Source organism: Anomaloglossus baeobatrachus, chromosome 12 (genome assembly GCF_048569485.1).
Source record: "Anomaloglossus baeobatrachus isolate aAnoBae1 chromosome 12, aAnoBae1.hap1, whole genome shotgun sequence".
Taxonomy (NCBI): Eukaryota; Metazoa; Chordata; class Amphibia; order Anura; family Aromobatidae; genus Anomaloglossus; species Anomaloglossus baeobatrachus.
In genome coordinates, this window is record NC_134364.1 from 68,076,106 (window position 1) to 68,090,898 (window position 14,793).

Here is a 14,793-nt window from a genome sequence, read left to right on the forward strand (position 1 = left end):
TAAAAGTCAGAGAATCTACCCAAGGGGGCATTCTGTTCTTTGTCAAATTCTGATATTTTTATCTTTTATTTAGGAAAATCCATGAAGAAGTGGGTGGAGTCCATCGCCAAAATCATCAGACGCAAGAAGCAAGCTCAGGCGAATGGCGTCAGCCACAACATTACGTTTGAGAGCCCCCCTCCTCCTATTGAGTGGCACATTAGCCGTTGCGGTCAGTGTGAGACATTTGACCTGATGACCCTGCACCCTATAGAGATCGCTCGTCAGCTGACTCTTATAGAGTCTGATCTGTACAGGTAAGAAATGTCAGTATCTCATGTTAATAACAAGAAACGCCTTTACATACATTGATGGTTCATTTAAAGGGAACCTGTCAGGTCCAATATGCACCCAGAACCACGAGCATTTCTGGGTGCATATTGCTAATCCCTGCCTAACTGTCCCTGTATACACTAACCTATATTAAGAGATCTCTAGAAAAAGTATTTCTAAAGATCTTTTATCATATGCTAATGAGCGAGGGGACTAGTCCCAAGGGCGTTAGTTCGCCAACTAGTCCGCGCTCTTAGCATGTTAGTACACCCCAGTTGGCCCCTGTGGACGTGCTATCATGCTAATGAATGCGCGGCGTCAGAAGATGATCTCACTCACCTCGCCGCTGCCATCGGCGCCCCACGCTGGATTTCAGCTCAGTGCACAGTGCATGACCCTGGAGGTTCACTCTGAAGCCGGGTATACGCATCCCGTCTTCAAACTGAAGTAGTGCACATGACCTAAAGTCCGGGATCATGCGCACTGAGTCGAAATCTAGTGTCGGGCGGCAATGGCATCGGAGAGGTGAGTGAGATAATCCTCTGACACTGCGCATTCACTAGCACGATAGCACACCCACAGGGACGTACTAACATGCTAATAGGGCTGACTGGCAAGGGACGGAACGCCCTTGAAACTAGTCCACTCGCTCATTAGCATACGATAAAAGATCTTTAGAAATAGTTTTCTTTATCGTTCCTTTGGGAGACCCAGACCTTGGGTGTTTAGCTTCTGCCTCCGGAAGACACACAAAGTACTACACTAAAGTGTAGCTCCTCCCTCTGAGCTTATACACCCCCTGGTGAGCCAGTCACAGCCAGTTTATCGCTTTGTGTTCAGGAGGCATACATCCACACTTGCATTCTCATGATTTTTTTTCTTTTTTTGGAAGAGATTGAAGCAGTGCGGGTCCACGTCTGGACCCCCGGCATGTCCCTTCTCACCCCACTGTGTCGGCGGTGTTGTAAGGTTGATTTCCAAGGCTGGAGCCTCACATGCCGTGCTCCTTCACCATCCCTCCTGGGCTCTGGCTTGAAGTGGGAGCCAGCACGGTCTCCATGCCTGGCAGGAGACCGGTCTCCATCCACAGCCCCTTGAGGATTCTGCTTGACCGGAGCACTCATCCCCAGGGACCGGGCCCTGCGTCTCAGCAGCTAAGTACCTGAGACGTTTATATGTTGGGGGTCCCTGTTCTTTATTGTATGGGGAGAGTGTGCTGAATGTATTTATTTTGGCATTTCCGGCGGGTTCTCTAGCTTTCGCCCGAGAACCGCGCCGATGGTGCCTGCGCGTCGGCCTCGCCGCTTAAATTTAGGCCCCGGCTTTGCCGGAGGCCTAGTTTCTGTTAACTACCCTCGCATGTCACTCATGCAGAGGGACAGGCACGGCTCCTCCCAGCGGCCGTCATGCACAGGGGAGGGACACTCCCCACTGCTGGGGCGTGTCTCCTCCCCTGCAGGTCTCTATGGCCCTCCAGATCCCGCTCTCCTACAGGAACGCCCCCAAGTCCCGCCCCCTCTCTTCGCTCCGGCGGCTATTTTCTTAGGCAGAGTTCACTCTGCGCTGGGCCTTTCTGCACTCTGCATCCCTGCTGAGGTGCTGTGCATTGGGGGTCCGGGCTTCGGGATCTGGAGGGCACACAACACCGCTTCCAGCGGTCTGGTAAGCCACAGCCGGTCTCTGGTTGTGGACCTCTGTATATTCTCCCTGGGGTTCATTCTCTTGCAAAGCCCCCACTCCAGCAGCATGTCTCACACGAGGAGCAAGGCTCCAAAGCTTTATACTGTATGCGCTGCATGTAAGCTCCTGCTGCCTGAGCCGAGCACCTATCCATATTGTGATGTCTGCTCTAACTTGGCGGTGCCACAGCCTGGAGTCTCACCCCCAGTGGTCTCTCCGGCTGCCTCTGCACCTGTGGCTGAACCCCCGGCCTGGGTAGAGTCCTTCTCTAGGTCTATATCCCAGTCATTTGCTGAGTCCATGGGACTTTTGTCCAGGACTTTGATGAATATGCATCAGCCCCCCTCACAGGGTGCCTCTAATGCTCTTGCTAGGGGTCCTTTAGGATCCCTATCCTCTGACCTCCGTCAATCGGAGCTCACAGAGGATTCATCATCAGGGCCCAGACCCGTCCTCCTAAGTGAAGGCGCAGGGTTTCCTCTCCCTCCTCATCCCGCGGCTCTGATAAAAGAGCTGACTCGCAAGACGAGGAGGATGCCCTTACGGGGGGCTTGGAGGCTAACTCCATGTACCCCATTGATCTTTCCGAGGGTGACTTAGATCTTAGTGACTTGATTGCTTCCATTAATTCTGTACTGGATCTCAATCCGCCAGTATCAGAGGAGCAACCCTCTCTGGCAGAAAAGCACCAGTTTACGTCGCCTAAGAGAGCAAAGAGTGTGTTCTTTAACCACTCCAGTTTTCAGGCCGCTGTGACCAAACCCAGGGCCTGTCCTGACAAACGCTTCCCAAAGCGTGATTCTGATGACCGTTTTCCCTTTCCACCGGAGGTGGTCAAGGAGTGGTCTAACTCCCCAAAGGTAGACCCCCCAGTGTCTAGGCTCTCAGCCCGGACCGTTGTGTCGGTGGCTGACGGCACCTCACTTAAGGATTCCACTGACCGTCAGATTGACCTTCTGGCCAAATCTGTGTATGAAGCGGCGGGGGCCGCGTTTTCACCGACTTTTGCAGCAGTGTGGGCTCTCAAAGCCATCTCTGCTTCTCTAGAGGAGATGCATTCCCTCACCAAGGAATCTATGCCTGAGATGGTTGCCTTAACTTCTCAAGCTTCAGCCTTTTCATCTTATGCCATGTCTGCCATGCTAGAGGCTTCTCACCGCACTGCGGTGGCTTCGGCTAATTCCCTCGTTATCCGCAGGATCTTGTGGCTTCGAGAGTAGAAGGCAGATGCTTCTTCAAAGAAGAACCTTGCTGGGCTCCCCTTTTGCTGGTTCCCGGCTGTTCGGTGAACAGCTGGATGAAATTATTAAAGAAGCTACTGGCGGGAAGAGTACTTCCATGCCACAAACCAAGACCAGGAAACCCGCCCAGGGTAGGAATCAGTCGAGGTTTCGTTCCTTTCGTTCCTCCAACTGGTCGTCCTCTAAGCCCTCCACCTCGTCCGCTAACTCAGCTAAGGACCAGAAATCCAACTGGTGCCCAAAAGCGCATCCACAGAAGACCGCAGGAGGTTCTGCCACTAAGGCAGCCTCCTCGTGACTCTCTGCCCGCTCCAGCAGCGTCCTTAGTCGGTGGCAGGCTCTCCCACTTTGGCGACGCTTGGTTTCAACAAGTCTCCGATCAGCGGGTGAGAGATATCATATCTCACGGCTACAGGATAGAATTCTCTTCCAGCCCGCCAAACAGATTTTTTTTCTCTCAACTCCCCCCTGCTCCAAGGCCGCCGCCTTCTCACAGGCCGTGGCATCCTTGCAGGCAAACGGAGTAATTGTACCAGTTCCCGCTCGGGAACGGTTCAGAGGTTTTTACTCAAACCTCTTCCTAGTTCCCAAAAAGAACGGTACCTTCCGGCCCATCCTGGATCTCAAGCTTCTCAACAAGCATGTACAGGTGCGGCACTTTCGCATGGAGTCTCTGCGATCGGTCATTGCCTCAATGACCCAAGGGGATTTCCTGGCATCCATCGACATCAGAGATGCCTATCTACATGTGCCAATTGCAGTTTCACACCAGCGTTGGTTACGTTTTGCAATAGGAGAGGATCATTTCCAATTCGTGGCTCTCCCCTTCGGGTTAGCCACGGCCCCTCGGGTATTCACCAAGGTCATGGCAGCAGTGATTGCGGTTCTGCACCTCCAGGGGTTGGCAGTGCTCCCTTACCTGGACGACCTTCTAGTCAAGGCTCCATCCAGCGCAGACTGTCAGCGGAGTGTCTCGCTCACTCTCGCCACTCTAGCCCAATTCGGGTGGCTTGTCAATCTTCCCAAATCCACTCTGACTCCGACCCAGAGTCTAACGTACCTAGGGATGCAGTTCGAGACTTTGCCGGCACTTGTGAAGTTGCCCTTAGTCAAACAGCAGTCACTCCAGCTAGCGGTGCGCTCTCTGCTGAGGCCCCGCCGTTATACCCTCAGGCGTCTGATGCAGGTGCTGGGTCAAATGGTGGCGTCCATGGAGGCTGTTCCCTTTGCCCAGTTCCATCTGCGCTCTCTGCAGCTGGTCATTCTCCGCTGTTGGGACAAGCGGCCTTCCTCCTTACACAGGTTAGTGGCTCTGTCGCCACGGACCAGGAGCGCTCTTCAGTGGTGGCTTCGGCCCCTCTCCCTGTCCCAAGGGCGCTCCTTCCTGGCCCCGTCCTGGGTGATTCTCACCACTGATGCCAGTCTATCCGGCTGGGGAGCGGTATGTCTCCACCACAGAGCGCAGGGCACTTGGACTCCGTCCGAGTCAGCCCTTTCAATCAATGTGCTGGAAACCAGAGCTGTGCTTCTAGCTCTCCTAGCATTTCATTACCTGTTGGCGGGCAGGCACATTCGAGTCCAGTCAGACAACGCGACAGCGGTTGCCTACATCAATCACCAAGGGGGGACACGCAGCCGGATGGCAATGATGGAGGTACAACGCATTCTTCAATGGGCGGAGGATTCCAAGTCCACCATATCCGCAGTCCACATCCCAGGCGTGGAAAACTGGGAGGCAGATTATCTCAGCCGTCAAAGCGCGGACGCTGGCGAGTGGTCCCTGCACCCGGCAGTGTTTCAGTCAATCTGCCGCAAATGGGGCACTCCGGACGTGGACCTAATGGCATCCCGTCACAACAACAAAGTTCCGGTTTACGTGGCTCGCTCCCACGATCCTCAGGCCTTCGCCGCGGACGCTCTGGTTCAGGACTGGTCCCAGTTTCATCTGTCCTACGTGTTTCCCCCTCTAGCTCTCTTGCCCAGAGTCCTGCGCAAGATCAGAATGGAGGGCCGTCGAGTCATCCTCATTGCACCGGACTGGCCCAGGCGAGCTTGGTATCCGGACCTGCTCCAACTGTCCGTAGAGATGCCGTGGCATCTCCCGGACCGTCCAGACCTACTCTCGCAAGGTCCGTTTTTCTGCCCGAATTCTGTGGCCCTCAAATTGACGTTGTGGCTCTTGAGTCCTGGATTTTGACGGCTTCTGGTATTCCTCCTGAAGTCATCTCCACTATGACTCTGGCCCGTAAGTCTTCCTCCGCTAAGATCTATCACAGGACTTGGAAAGTTTTCCTGTCCTGGTGTCGCTCTACCGGCCATCCTCCTTGGCCATTTTCCTTGCCGACCCTTCTGTCTTTTCTACAGTCCGGTCTGCAGCTAGGACTGTCCCTCAACTCTCTCAAAGGACAAGTCTCAGCTCTATCAGTACTGTTCCAGCGGCGTCTCGCTCGGCTGGCTCAGGTCTGCACCTTCATGCAAGGCGCGTCTCACATCATTCCGCCTTATCGGCGGCCCTTGGATCCCTGGGACCTTAACTTGGTCCTCACGGTCTTGCAGAAACCCCCTTTTGAGCCTCTTAGGGAGGTTTCTTTGTATCGTCTTTCTCAGAAAGTGGCCTTTCTGGTTGCCATAACGTCTCTCAGGAGAGTCTCTGATTTGGCTGTGCTCTCCTCGGAGTCACCTTTGTCAAGGTCAGAATGACGATGATGATGATGAGACTCAAAGGATCTCTCGATATCCGGCTGCTGCTTCTAATTAAAAATGTCATGTGTGCACACGAGAATAAATAACTGCACAGCAAGTCAGTTATGTCTATCTCCATGACTGGCTCTTCACCAAGTGGTTCTTTATTGTTTGAAAGAAACTCTAGACCAAACAGTAAGGGGTGTGAACAAAAGTTTTAGTCCAATCAAGTATCGTAGGTCAGGGCTTCATGACGTAGAGAGATCTGCATATTCTCCTTGGATTGGACAGTCCAGGCTCCAGGAATTTTCCTTTGTCCATCTGTGTTGGGTGTAGAACAGGAAATGGTGGCCATTTTCAAGCTATACATATAGTATATACTGAGTCTAAGGAAAATACACTGAATATGCAATATACATATATACATGTTAGTAAGAAACAAAAGCATTCACAAATATGTGAGTTAGTTCACATCTACTGAACTATATAACTGAGTCTATGAAATGGCTGAATTAAGTATTTTTGGATACTCAATTCTTTATCCTCAACACCTTTTTTAGTTTTTCATCAAGATAAGGTGGTTCTCCGTCCGACTCCGGACTTTCTTCCTAAGGTGGTCTCTCCCTTCCACCTTAACCAGGACATTACCTTACCTTCCTTCTGTCCGGCCCCTGTTCATCGCTTTGAAAAAGCGCTGCATACTCTAGATCTGGTGCGTGCTCTCCGGATCTATGTGTCTCGCACCGCTGCGCTCAGGCGGTGCACCTCTCTTTTTGTGCTAACCACAGGTCGGCGCAAGGGCCTCCCTGCTTCTAAGCCGACCTTAGCCCTTTGGATTAGATCGACCATTTCGGACGCCTACCAGAGTACTCAGGTGCATCCCCCGCCGGGGATCAAAGCACGCTCGACCAGAGCTGTCGGTGCCTCTTGGGCTTTTAGGCACCAGGCTACGGCTCAACAAGTCTGTCAGGCTGCCACTTGGACTAGCCTGCATACCTTCTCGAAGCACTACCAAGTGCATACTCATTCTTCGGCAGATGCGAGCTTGGGCAGACGCATCCTTCAGGCGGCTGTCGCCCATTTGTGAAGTTAGATTCTGCCTACTTCTTAGTTTTTTCTGTTTATTTCCCACCCAGGGACTGCTTTGGAACGTCCCAAGGTCTGGGTCTCCCAAAGGAACGATAAAGAAAAAGAGAATTTTGTTTACTTACCGTAAATTTTTTTTCTTATAGTTCCGTATTGGGAGACCCAGCACCCTCCCTGTTGCCTGTTGGCAATTTCTTGTTCCGCGTGTTATCACCGGCTGTTGTCGTGGACAGAGTCTCCGGTTGTTCCGGCTCTTGCTCTGTTCTACTTGTGGGTGGCTATTCTCCTTCAGCTTTTGCACTAAACTGGCTGTGACTGGCTCACCAGGGGGTGTATAAGCTCAGAGGGAGGAGCTACACTTTTAAGTGTAGTACTTTGTGTGTCCTCCGGAGGTAGAAGCTAAACACCCAAGGTCTGGGTCTCCCAATACGGAAATATAAGAAAAAGAATTTACGGTAAGTAACAAAATTCTCTTTTTTCTAAATATCTCTTAATCTATGCTATTGTATACAGGGACGGTTAGGCAGGAATTAGCAATTTGCACCCAGAACTTCTCGTTGGTCTGGGTGCATATTGCACCTGACAGGTTCCCTTTAAAGAGGTCCTCCTCTACTGATCATATAGATTTATCAATTTCCGGCAGAAGTGAGAAGTGCTGCCCAAACCCTTTAAAGAGGACGTCTTAGAATTCTGCATGTTCCTCTCTTGTTCATGCTGGAAATGAATATATTATCATTCCCTTTGCCAATAGATGTGACTACAGAATCTGATGCTATTTAATCCGTACTGGTGGTGTCCAACTATTGAGAAAAATACCCTTTTGGCAAGGGGGAATCATAGCACCCAGTTATCCTTTAATTCATAGTTTTTCCAGGAAGAATAACAGAGGAACAGCACAATGTAAAAGTTAAAGAAAAGCTGCTCTCCCTATGGGGAATGCAATTGACTAAAATGTCCATGACGAGAGGGAGCAGTTTCTTTAAAAGGTTTTGCAGCACCTCTCCCTTAACATTGGCATGGGGAGACCATGACGCACGTGGAGCGGGACGGGGCCCAAGACAAATATCTGATTCCTGGCAGGTATGCTGCCTGCGTTATAGTCTGAGTATTACTACCTGCCTGACAATGGGCGGTTGCTTCGTCAGCGGTCTCGTCAGTCACGCGGCAGCCCCAGGTTAGATATGGCGTGGTGATGTCCGGCTGAGTTGTCACTCGTCTCTGCTACTTCTGTTCGCTGCATCCTTTTCTGTTGTCTTTAGGGCCGTGCAGCCGTCAGAACTTGTGGGCAGCGTGTGGACGAAAGAAGACAAGGAGATTCATTCTCCTAACTTGCTGAAGATGATCCGCCACACCACAAACCTCACGCTGTGGTTCGAAAAGTAGGTTCTGCTACTGATCCAAGCGCCGAAACCATAGCTGCAGAGACACGAGGGATCATTGCCTCAGTTACAGACACATTCATTAAAATAACTTGCTGCTCGTGCCCAACCTTTGCCCACTAGATGGATGTACGCCGACAAACTGTTCTAAGTGTTAATAGTATTAAAATTTGTGCAGATTTATCCGTCGTACGCGGTCCTCCAACTAGATGACTATTCCGTGACCGCTGGACAAGACGTGAGAGCAACCTCTTAACGGGTGACAGCTCTACCTTTGATTAGCCAGCCTGTTACGACGTCATAAGTTTATTGACTTCCTATCAATTTGACTTTTAAGTGCCCCATTCACATTAGATGGGATCAGTGAGGTATTTATGGCTTGAGGCTGTCCTTTTAGAGAGATCACTGAATAGGATAACTGAAGTGAGCACTAATATATATATATATGAGTGCAAGCCAAAAATACATACCATATATAAGAATAAGGCTGCACATCAAACTTAGATAATGGTATAATGCCTCAAGCATATGGAAAAATATTGGACTATACAATGAAAAATGCTACTTGCTAATTTGAACATGTGAATAATGAATTGCATACCTGCCATGAACATTAGGAAAAAGGAGATATTTAGCAATCGCATTGATCAATGTAACTGAGCCCCAAGGCCTCGTCAAGGCATATCTCTATATTGGGGTCCCTAGCTCTGTGACCCTAACTGTGTGTCATCTCATTGCAATTAAAAACTGCTATGGGTGGAGAGGGGTAACTAAGGACTTTCTTATATAGGAGATGGAAAAAACATGGCCGAAAGGGGCGGAGCTGTGTTCACATTCAGAAAAAAACTACATATAACTGAATAGGATAACTGAAGTGAGCACTAATATATATATATATATATATGAGTGCAAGCCAAAAATACATACCATATATAAGAATAAGGCTGCACATCAAACTTAGATAATGGTATAATGCCTCAAGCATATGGAAAAATATTGGAATATACAATGAAAAATGCTACTTGCTAATTTGAACATGTGAATAATGAATTGCATACCTGCCATGAACATTAGGAAAAAGGAGATATTTAGCAATCGCATTGATCAATGTAACTGAGCCCCAAGGCCTCGTCAAGGCATATCTCTATATTGGGGTCCCTAGCTCTGTGACCCTAACTGTGTGTCATCTCATTGCAATTAAAAACTGCTATGGGTGGAGAGGGGTAACTAAGGACTTTCTTATATAGGAGATGGAAAAAACATGGCCGAAAGGGGCGGAGCTGTGTTCACATTCAGAAAAAAACTACATATAACTGAATAGGATAACTGAAGTGAGCACTAATATATATATATATGAGTGCAAGCCAAAAATACATACCATATATAAGAATAAGGCTGCACATCAAACTTAGATAATGGTATAATGCCTCAAGCATATGGAAAAATATTGGAATATACAATGAAAAATGCTACTTGCTAATTTGAACATGTGAATAATGAATTGCATACCTGCCATGAATATTAGGAAAAAGGAGATATTTAGCAATCGCATTGATCAATGTAACTGAGCCCCAAGGCCTCGTCAAGGCATATCTCTATAGAGAGATCAGGCCGTTTCCATTTCAACATGTCCCATCCTTTTGTTCTTGCCAGGGATAGGGGCAATGGCTTTATCTCCTCCTCGTTGAGCTGAACATGCATGTGTATGGTGGAATCGTTAGGCACAGCTGTCAACATGGCAGCTATTGCATATGTATGGACAGCTTTAAGCACAGATCACTGTCGGCATACAGCTATTTCTCACTCTCTTCCCATACACACAGCTTGATGGTGAGAGGGGATAAAGCCACTGACAAAGACTTCTGGTGGAAGCTAATTTCCCATTAAAATTATCTGAAATGTTAAAATCCACTTACCCAAACCTTCTGTGTCCCCATAATTTTCAGGCATCGGAGAGAGGTGGGAAATTCCAATACACATTAGATGATTTTTATTAAAAATGACCTAAAATAAATTTTGGCTATGTGTGAAATTGGATTTAATCCTTTCTTTATCGTTCCTATGGGAGACCCAGACCTTGGGTGTATAGCTTCTGCCTCCGGAGGACACACAAAGTACTACACTAAAGTGTAGCCCCTCCCTCTGAGCTTATACACCCCCTGGAGAACCAGATCTAGCCAGTTTATCGCTTTGTGTTCAGGAGGCACACATCCACACATGCATTCTCATCTGATTTTTCATTTTTGGATAGAGTTTTGAAGAAAAGCGGGTCCAAGCCTGGACCCCCGGCATGTCCCTTCTCACCCCACTGTGTCGGCGGTGCTGTTAAGGTTGATTCCAAGGCTGGAGCCTTCCATGCCGTGCTCCTTCACCATCCCTCTTGGCTCTGGCTTGAAGTGGGAGCCAGCACGGTTCTCCATGCTTGGCAGGAGACCGGTCTCCATCCGCCGCCCTTCAGGATCCTGCTGGACCGGAGCACTCATCCCCAGGGACTTGGAACCCTGCGTCTCAGCAAGCTAAGTACCTGAGACGTTTATATATGGGGGTCCCTTGTACTTTATTGTTGGGGAGAGTGTGCTGAGTGTTTTTTGTGACATTTCCGGCGGGTTCTCTGGCTGTCGCCTGAGAACCGCGCCGATGGTGCCTGCATGCCGGCCGCACCGCTCAAATTTAGGCCCCGGCTTCGCCGGAGGCCTACTTTCGGTTTCACTGCCCTCGCATGTCATTCATGCAGAGGGACAGTGAGGCTCCGCCCAGCGGCCGTTCTACACAGGGGAGAGACACTCCTCACTGAGTTCATGTCTCCTCCCCTGTAGGTCTCTATGGCCCTCCAGATCCCGCTCTCAGAGTGAGTCCCGCCCCCTCTCTTCACTCCGGCGCCATTTTCTCAGCGTTCTTCCCTGCGATCAGCGCTGGCTGCAGCATCCCTGCTGAGGTGCTTGGGAGTCCGGGCTTTGGGATCTGGAGGGCACACAAACCACTCCAGCGGTCTGGTAAGCCACAACCTCCGGTTGTGGACCTTCTGTATATACTCTCTGGGGGTCATTCTGGTGAGCCCCCACTTCAGCAGCATGTCTCACACGAGGAGCAAGGCTCCAAAGCTGTATTCAGTATGCACTGCATGTAAGCTCCTACTGCCTGAACCGAGCACCTATCCACATTGTGATGCCTGCTCTAACCTGACGATGCCTCAGCCTGGAATCGCCCCCCCCAGTGGTCTCTCAGGCTGCTCCGGTCCCTGTGGCTGAACCCCCGGCTTGGGTAGAATCCTTTTCTAGGTCTATCTCCCAGTCTTTTGCCGACTCCATGGGACAGCTGTCCAGGACTTTGCTGAACATGCATCAGCCCCCTTCACAGGGTGCCTCTGCTGCTAGGGCTCTCTCAGCGGAGCTCATAGAGGATTCATCATCTGGTCCCAGACCCCGTCCTCCTAAAAGGAGACGTAGGGCTTCCTCGTCCCGCGGCTCTGATTCAGGAGCTGACTCGCAGGACGAGGAGGATGCCTTTACAGGGGGCTCAGAGGCTAACTCCATGTGCCCCATTGATCTGTCCGAAAGTGACTCAGATGTTAGTGATTTGATTGCGTCCATTAATTCTGTACTGGATCTCAATCCGCCAGTATCAGAGGAGCAACCCTCTCTGGCAGAAAAGCACCAGTTTACCTCACCTAAGAGGACAAAGAGTGTGTTCTTTAACCACTCCAATTTTCAGGCCGCTGTGTCCAAGCCTAGGGCCTGTCCTGACAAACGCTTCCCAAAGCGTGGTTCTGATGACCGGTTTCCATTTCCACCTGAGGTGGTCAAGGAGTGGGCTCATTCACCAAAGGTAGACCCTCCGGTGTCTAGGCTATCAGCCCGGACCGTTGTATCAGTGGCTGACGGCACCTCCCTTAAGGATTCCACTGACCGCCAGGTTGACCTTCTGGCCAAATCTGTGTATGAAGCTGCGGGGGCCTCGTTCTCCCCAACTTTTGCAGCAGTGTGGGCTCTCAAGGCCATCTCTGCTTCTCTAGAGGAGATGCATTCCCTCACCAGGGACTCTATGCCCAAAATGGTTGCTTTAACTTCCCAAGCTTCAGCTTTTTCATCCTATGCCATGTCTGCCATGCTGGAGGCTTCTCACCGCACTGCGGTGGCTTCGGCTAATTCCCTCGCTATCCGCAGGATCCTGTGGCTTCGAGAGTGGAAGGCAGATGCTTCCTCGAAGAAGTTCCTTGCTGGACTCCCTTTTGCTGGGTCCAGGCTGTTCGGTGAACAGCTGGATGAAATTATTAAGGAAGCTACTGGCGGGAAGAGTACTTCCATGCCACAAACCAAAACCAGGAAACCTGTCCAGGGTAGGAATCAGTCGAGGTTTCGTTCCTTTCGTTCCTCCAACTGGTCGTCCTCTAAGCCCTCGGCCTCGTCCACTAACTCAGCCAAGGACCAAAAATACAGCTGGCGCACAAAAGCGCGTCCACAGAAGACCGCAGGAGCTGCTGCCACTAAGGCAGCCTCCTCTTGACTATCTGGCCGCGCCAGCAACGTCCTTGGTCGGTGGCAGGCTCTCCCACTTTGGCGATGTGTGGTTTCAACACGTCTCCGATCAGTGGGTGCGGGATATCATCTCCCACGGCTACAGGATAGAATTCTCTTCCAGCCCGCCAAACAGATTTTTTCTGTCCACTCCCCCCTGCTCCAAGGCCGCCGCCTTCTCGCAGGCCGTGGCATCCTTGCAGGCCAACGGAGTAATTGTACCGGTTCCCGTCCGGGAACGGTTCAGAGGTTTCTACTCAAATATCTTCCTAGTTCCCAAAAAGGACGGTTCCTTCCGGCCCATCCTGGATCTCAAGCTTCTCAACAAGCATGTACAGGTGCGGCATTTTCGCATGGAGTCTCTGCGATCAGTCATTGCCTCAATGACCCAAGGGGATTTCCTGGCATCCATCGACATCAGAGATGCCTATCTGCACGTGCCAATTGCAGTTTCACACTAGCGTTGGCTACGTTTTGCAATCTGAGAGGAACATTTCCAATTCGTGGCTCTCCCCTTCGGGTTAGCCACGGCCCCTCGGGTATTCACCAAGGTCATGGCAGCAGTGGTTGCGGTTCTGCACCTCCAGGGGTTGGCTGTGATTCCTTACCTGGACAACCTTCTAGTCAAGGCTTCATCCAGCACAGACTGTCAGCGCAGTGTCTCGCTCACTCTCGCCACTCTAGCCCAATTCGGGTGGCTTGTCAATCTGCCCAAGTCCACTCTGACTCCGACCCAGAGGCTCAAGTACCTAGGGATGCAGTTCGAGACTCTGCCGGCACTTGTGAAGCTGCCCTTAGTCAAACAGCAGTCCCTCCAACTGGCGGTGCGCTCTCTGCTGAGGCCCCGCCGTTATTCCATCAGGCACCTGATGCAGGTGCTGGGTCAAATGGTGGCGTCAATGGAGGCTGTTCCCTTTGCCCAGTTCCATCTGCGTCCTCTGCAGCTGGACATTCTCCGCTGTTGGGACAAGCGGCCTTCCTCCTTGCACAGGCTAGTGGCTCTGTCGCCACAGACCAGGAGCTCTCTTCAGTGGTGGCTTCGGCCCCTCTCTCTGTCTTAGGCTCCGCCTACTTCTCAGTTTTTCTGTTTATTCCCACCCATGGACTGCTTTGAGACGTCCCAATGTCTGGGTCTCCCATAGGAACGATAAAGAAAAAGAGAATTTTGTTTACTTACCGTAAATTCTTTTTCTTATAGTTCCGTATTGGGAGACCCAGCACCCTCCCTGTTGCCTGTTGGAAGTTTCTTGTTCCATGTGTTATCACCGGCTGTTGTCGTAGAGAGAGGCTCCGGTTGTTCCGGTTCTTGCTCTGTTTTTACTTGTGGGTGGCTATTCTCCTTCAGCTTTTGCACTAAACTGGCTAGATCTGGTTCTCCAGGAGGTGTATAAGCTCAGAGGGAGGAGCTACACTTTTGAGTGTAGTACTTTGTGTGTCCTCCGGAGGCAGAAGCTATACACCCAATGTCTGGGTCTCCCAATACGGAACTATAAGAAAAAGAATTTACGGTAAGTTAACAAAATTCTCTTTTTCTTTGTCGCTCCTAATTGGGAGACCCAGACAATTGGGTGTATAGCTACTGCCTCCGGAGGCCACACAAAGTATTACACTTAAAAGTGTAAGGCCCCTCCCCTTCTGGCTATACACCCCCCCGTGGGATCACGGGCTCCTCAGTTTTATGCTTTGTGCGAAGGAGGTCAGACATGCACGCATAGCTCCACTGTTTAGTCAGCAGCAGCTGCTGACTATGTCGGATGGAAGAAAAGAGGGCCCATACGGGGGCCCCCAGCATGCTCCCTTCTCACCCCACTTGCGGTCGGCGGTGTTTGTTAAGGTTGAGGTACCCATTGCGGGTACGGAGGCTGGAGCCCACATGCTGATTCCTTCCCCATCCCCATT

The 14,793-nt window shown here is 50.7% G+C and overlaps 1 protein-coding gene across 1 annotated transcript in view; it reads left to right on the top strand.

The window, feature by feature from the left end:
- The window catches only part of SOS2 (SOS Ras/Rho guanine nucleotide exchange factor 2), a 101,636-nt gene that overhangs the window by 58,651 nt on the left and 28,192 nt on the right, over positions 1 to 14,793 (top strand). Inside the window, exons 14-15 of the mRNA XM_075330536.1 lie at positions 74 to 296; positions 8,261 to 8,380. Of these exons, the coding sequence (XP_075186651.1) occupies positions 74 to 296; positions 8,261 to 8,380 (343 nt within the window). The remainder of the gene's footprint in view (positions 1 to 73; positions 297 to 8,260; positions 8,381 to 14,793) is intronic.